This window comes from Berghia stephanieae, chromosome 3, assembly GCF_034508935.2.
Source record: "Berghia stephanieae isolate SIO BIC M18660-M18661 chromosome 3, UCSD_Bste_1.3, whole genome shotgun sequence".
Lineage (NCBI taxonomy): Eukaryota > Metazoa > Mollusca > Gastropoda > Nudibranchia > Aeolidiidae > Berghia > Berghia stephanieae.
This window is the reverse complement of record NC_088362.1, coordinates 31,490,090-31,495,089: the sequence shown is the minus strand read 5'-3', so window position 1 is coordinate 31,495,089 and position 5,000 is coordinate 31,490,090. Positions and strand designations below refer to the sequence as shown.

At 33.2% G+C, this 5,000-nt stretch overlaps 2 protein-coding genes across 2 annotated transcripts in view; one reads left to right on the top strand and one right to left on the bottom strand.

Annotated features, from left to right (window-relative positions):
• The window catches only part of LOC144969515 (uncharacterized), a 5,539-nt gene extending 3,216 nt beyond the window's left edge, over positions 1-2,323 (bottom strand). The window contains exon 1 of the mRNA XM_078908645.1: positions 2,154-2,323. Coding sequence (XP_078764771.1) covers positions 2,154-2,238 — 85 coding nt within the window. The 5' untranslated portion in view covers positions 2,239-2,323. The remainder of the gene's footprint in view (positions 1-2,153) is intronic.
• LOC144967534 (ras-related and estrogen-regulated growth inhibitor-like) overlaps positions 1-5,000 on the top strand; it is a 37,529-nt gene that overhangs the window by 20,998 nt on the left and 11,531 nt on the right. The window lies entirely within an intron of this gene.

Sequence of the window (5,000 nt, the reverse complement as noted above, 5' to 3'; positions counted from 1 at the left end):
TAGCAGTAGTAGTAGTAGTAGTAGTAGTAGTAGTAGTAGTAGTAGCAGCAGCAGTAGTAGTAGAGTAGTAGTAGTAGTAGTAGTAGTAGTAGTAGTAGTAGTAGTAGTAGTAGTAGTAGTAGTAGTAGTAGTAGTAGTAGTAGTAGTAGTAGTAGTAGTAGTAGTAGTAGTAGTAGTAGTAGTAGTAGTAGTAGTAGTAGTAGTAGTAGTAGTAGTAGTAGTAGTAGTAGTAAGTAGTAGTAGTAGTAGTAGTAGTAGTAGTAGTAGTAGTAGTAGTAGTAGTAGTAGTAGTAGTAGTAGTAGTAGTAGTAGTAGTAGTAGTAGTAGTAGTAGTAGTAGTAGTAGTAGTAGTAGTAGTAGTAGCAGCAGTAGTAGTAGTAGTAGTCCATAACAATTTGAAATGAAAATAATCGCACGTTCAAATGCTTTGACAAAATCTCAATAATCATCACCGCTTCCATAATATGCTTCGAATAAGATTCTTTTGTTATCCAATGGTTATTTTTCATGCTTTTAAAAATAAAATTAATCTTTAAATTTGTGACACAACGTCTCAAATCGGTATTAAGTCGGGATGATTAAGATGCTGAAAACTGAATTGGTAGCCAGAATTATCAGAGTTGTGTTGAGCTTACATGCTTTATTGAGGAGAATGAATATCATATTTTAGAGTGATTCATATTTTTGACCATTCAACATTAATTTGACTTTTTAGCATCTGGTTCATCCCGACATAATACCGTTTTGAAACGTTGGGTTACATATATTTATTTATTTTTATTATTTTTTTTTTAAATTATTAATCGGTGGAAAACAGACCCAATCGACAAATGACGAGAAGCTTGTGTCAAAATTTCTTTCGCTTAAAGCATTTGAATTTGCAATTATTTCTTTGTTTCTATTAGCTTTCAATAGTTCGAAATTGACGTCACTCTGGTCTTTTTGCCATCTGCGTTTATGAGTAATTCTCACTTAACTGTATTAACCCGACTATAAACGTTGAAGGTTACGCATAGTTTTGTATGTTGGTCCGTTATAGATAGTATGCAGATGACGTCACGCAGGTCTTTGTTATTGTTTTTTGACTCCGCGTTTATGAGTAATGCTCACTGAACTGTATTAACCCGACTATAAACGTTCATGGATACACACAGTTTTGTGTGTTGGTCCGTTATATTTCCGGATGGCAATGTTATGAGCTTCTTAGCCAAGCGCATACTATCTATACTTGTGGATGGCAATGTTGTGAGTTTCTTAGCCAAGAGCACACTGCCGATAGCCTTCTCTCCAGTTTGTCTGCCTCGTTGACACTTAAAATTATATTATTTATATGAATATTAACAAAACAAAACAAACAAACAAACAAGATTCGACCATTTATATAGTTCTATAGATAGAATGCGCTTGGCCAAGGAGTTCACAACATTGCCATCCGGAAGTATAACGGACCAACACACAAACTCTGTGTAACCATGAACATTTATAGTCTGGTTAATACAGTTTAGTGAGAACAACTCACAAACGCGGATGGCAAAAACAATAACAAAGGCCTGAGTGACGTCATCTGCATACTATCTATATCAACGCATCCTGCTCAAAGCGCTTTACAAGCGCTTATTTACCAACAGCAACACTTGACATGTACAACGAGACATGACATGACGCCTGTTAGGCGAAATTATCTATATATTTTTTTGCAGATAAAAACAATGCTTTTAACGGCCAGGTACTCACTATACAAAATAAAGAACTGAATAAGTGTGTATGAAAGGTGCCAGACAACGCAAGAAAGAATAAACTAAGAAGAAAACCTTCTCAAAATAATCAGTCGACCTCGAGGTCGGTTTAAAAAATAATCTTTCTTACTTTGTCTGGCACCTTTCATACACACTTATTCAGTTGTTTTTTTTTTTTTTTAATCTTACAGCGGTCCCTGTTCCTTAATTTCTTGATTTGATATACTCATTATACACCTGAGCACGATGAGAGAATATGAGTAAAGTGCCTCTTCCCAGGACTTAAAACATGTGCCGCCAGCGCTCGGAGCGGGACTCGAACCCTGGACCTTCCAATCCAAAGGCGACTGTATTACCGCAAGACCACATAAACGCACAAAAATCTTTTTTTAAGATTTAAAAACGTTATTATCTTACCATTCTCAGTGAATGCTTTAGGCAGAGCGATAACAGACAGAAATAGAAAGAATAAGTCCATAGAACCTATTCCAACTCGGCGCATCTTTATTCCGTACTTCAGTCAAGAGGAGTCAATGGTATAACTAATAAATAATCGTGGAAGTGAAGTCCAGTAAACGCATGGATCTAGTGATAAACAAAGAATAATTTCCAGGTAGTCGATAGCGAAATCTTACCGGTATCATTTGTAACCCGCCGTGGTAATCTGAATTGTTATTATTATTATTATTACATCATCATCATCATCATCATCATCATCATCATCATCATCATCATCATCATCATCGTCATCATCATCATCACCATCATTATAATTATCATCAGCATCATCATTATCATCATCACCACCATCATCATCGTCATCATCATCATCATCATCGCCATCATCATTATCATCATCATCATCATCATCATCATCATCATCATCATCATCATCATCAACATCATCATAATCATCACTTTCACTATCATTCTTCTTCTTCTATTTCTTCTTCTTCTTCTTCTTCTTCTTCTTCTTCTTCTTCTTCTTCTTCTTATTATTATTATTATTATTATTATTATTATTATTATTATTATTATTATTATTATTATTATTATTATCATCATCATTCATCATCATCATCATCATCATCATCATCATCATCATCATCATCATCATCATTATTATTAATATTATTATTATTATTATTATATTATTATTATCATTATTATTATTATTATTATTATTATTATTATTATTATTATTATTATTATTATGATAATTATTATTATTATTATTATTATTATTATTATTATTATTATTAGTATTATTATATTATTATTATTATTATTATTATTATTATTATCATCATCATTAGCATCATCATCATCATCATCATCATCATCATCATCATCATCATCATCATCATCATCATCATTATTATTATTAATATTATTATTATTATTATTATTATTATTATTATTATTATTATTATTATTATTATTATTATTATATTATATTATTATTATCATTATTATTATTATTATTATTATTATTATTATTATTATGATAATTATTATTATTATTATTATTATCATTATTATTATTATTATTATTATTATTATTATTATTATTATTATTATTATTATCATTATTATTATCATTATTATTATTATTATTATTGAATTACTGAATGAACCAGATAAACAAAGAGTGCCTCAGTGTTTCTTAGCTATAGCATGACAAGATGGACTATCTAGGTTCCAGCATCTTGTCAAAACTCTCAAACCTCGGACCTCAAGAAGTCTTCCTTAAATTCTCAGTTTGAAAGGGTTTTTTTTGGTTTTTTTTGTTTGTTTGTTTGTTTGGTTTTTTGTTTTTTTTGCCAAGATGGGGCCCTTTAAATCGATCGATCTTTGAAAAACAAGTTTTCTGCCCAGATTTTAAATACTTGTTTTTCCAGAGTACGGCAGTTTAAACTTAAAACTAGAGCTTTTATATAGCGCAATATCCATTACTCAAAGCGCTTTTCAAAGGATCCCTTATCAGCAGCAAAACTTAACATGTAAAACGAGACATGACGCCTGTTAGGCGATAAAACATTTTTTTTCTGGCGCAGTTAACGGCTAGGTGCTCATTTTACACCTGTCTACGGTGAGAGAATGTGAGTAAAGTGCCTTTTCCAAGGATTCAACTATGGGCCGATCGGGTCTCGAACCTAGGACCTTCAGATCCGAAAGCGAGTGCCATACCACAAGACCACATAGCCGCACATAATCAACTGGTTAACGCGATAACAAACCGTTTTGAGAGGGTTGGTCACATCTGGATAAAAATTGTTATCACTAGCTAAATATCATGAAATATTGTGACATCGTCGATATCATATAAATTGATAAACAAAAATGCCTTTTACATCCGCCTTGAGACGACAGATCGTAATGAGTAAATCCATTCTCATGATAAATGTTCCCCAACGTTTCAAAACGGTATTATGTCGGGATGAACCAAGTCAAATTAAAGCTAAACTGGTCAAAAATTTGAATTATTGGTATTTCGCACTCTAAAATATGATATTCACTCTCCTCACCAAAGCATATAAACTCAACGCGAGTCTGATATTTCTGGCTACAAATTCAGTTTTCAGCATCTTAATTTATCATCCCGACTTAATACCGTTTTGAGACGTTGGGTCACAAATGAGTCCTTCAACTATACAGTATCAAAACTAAATTATCAAATCTTTAAACAGTGACAGTGGCAGATCTAGTCCTATATTTCGTTCTAAAAAAGGGGCTCTAAAGGGTATTCTTATAGATAGTATGCGCTTGGCAAAGAAGCTCAACATTACCATCCGGAAGTATAACGGACCAACACACAAAGCTATGTGTAACCTTGAACGTTTATAGTCTGGTTTATACAGTTTAGTGAGAATTACTCATAAACACGGATGGCAAAAATCAATAGCAAAGACTTGAGTGACGTCAACTTCATTCAATCTATAGGTTATAGGCTATGCCCAAAATTAAATAAAACATGGTGCGCAAAGCTCGTTGATAGACTTTAGAGTTTCGATCCGCCGATCGTGAAAATCAGGACTTTTGATCCGCCGATCGTGAAAATCGGGACTTTTGATCCGCCGATCGTGAAAATCGGGTCTTTTGATCCGCCGATCGTGAAAATCGGGAATTTTGATCCGCCGATCGTGAAAATCGGGACTTTTGATCCGCCGATCGTGAAAATCGGGTCTTTTGATCCGCCGATCGTGAAAATCGGGAATTTTGATCCGCCGATCGTGAAAATCGGGACTTTTGAGTTTTGATCGG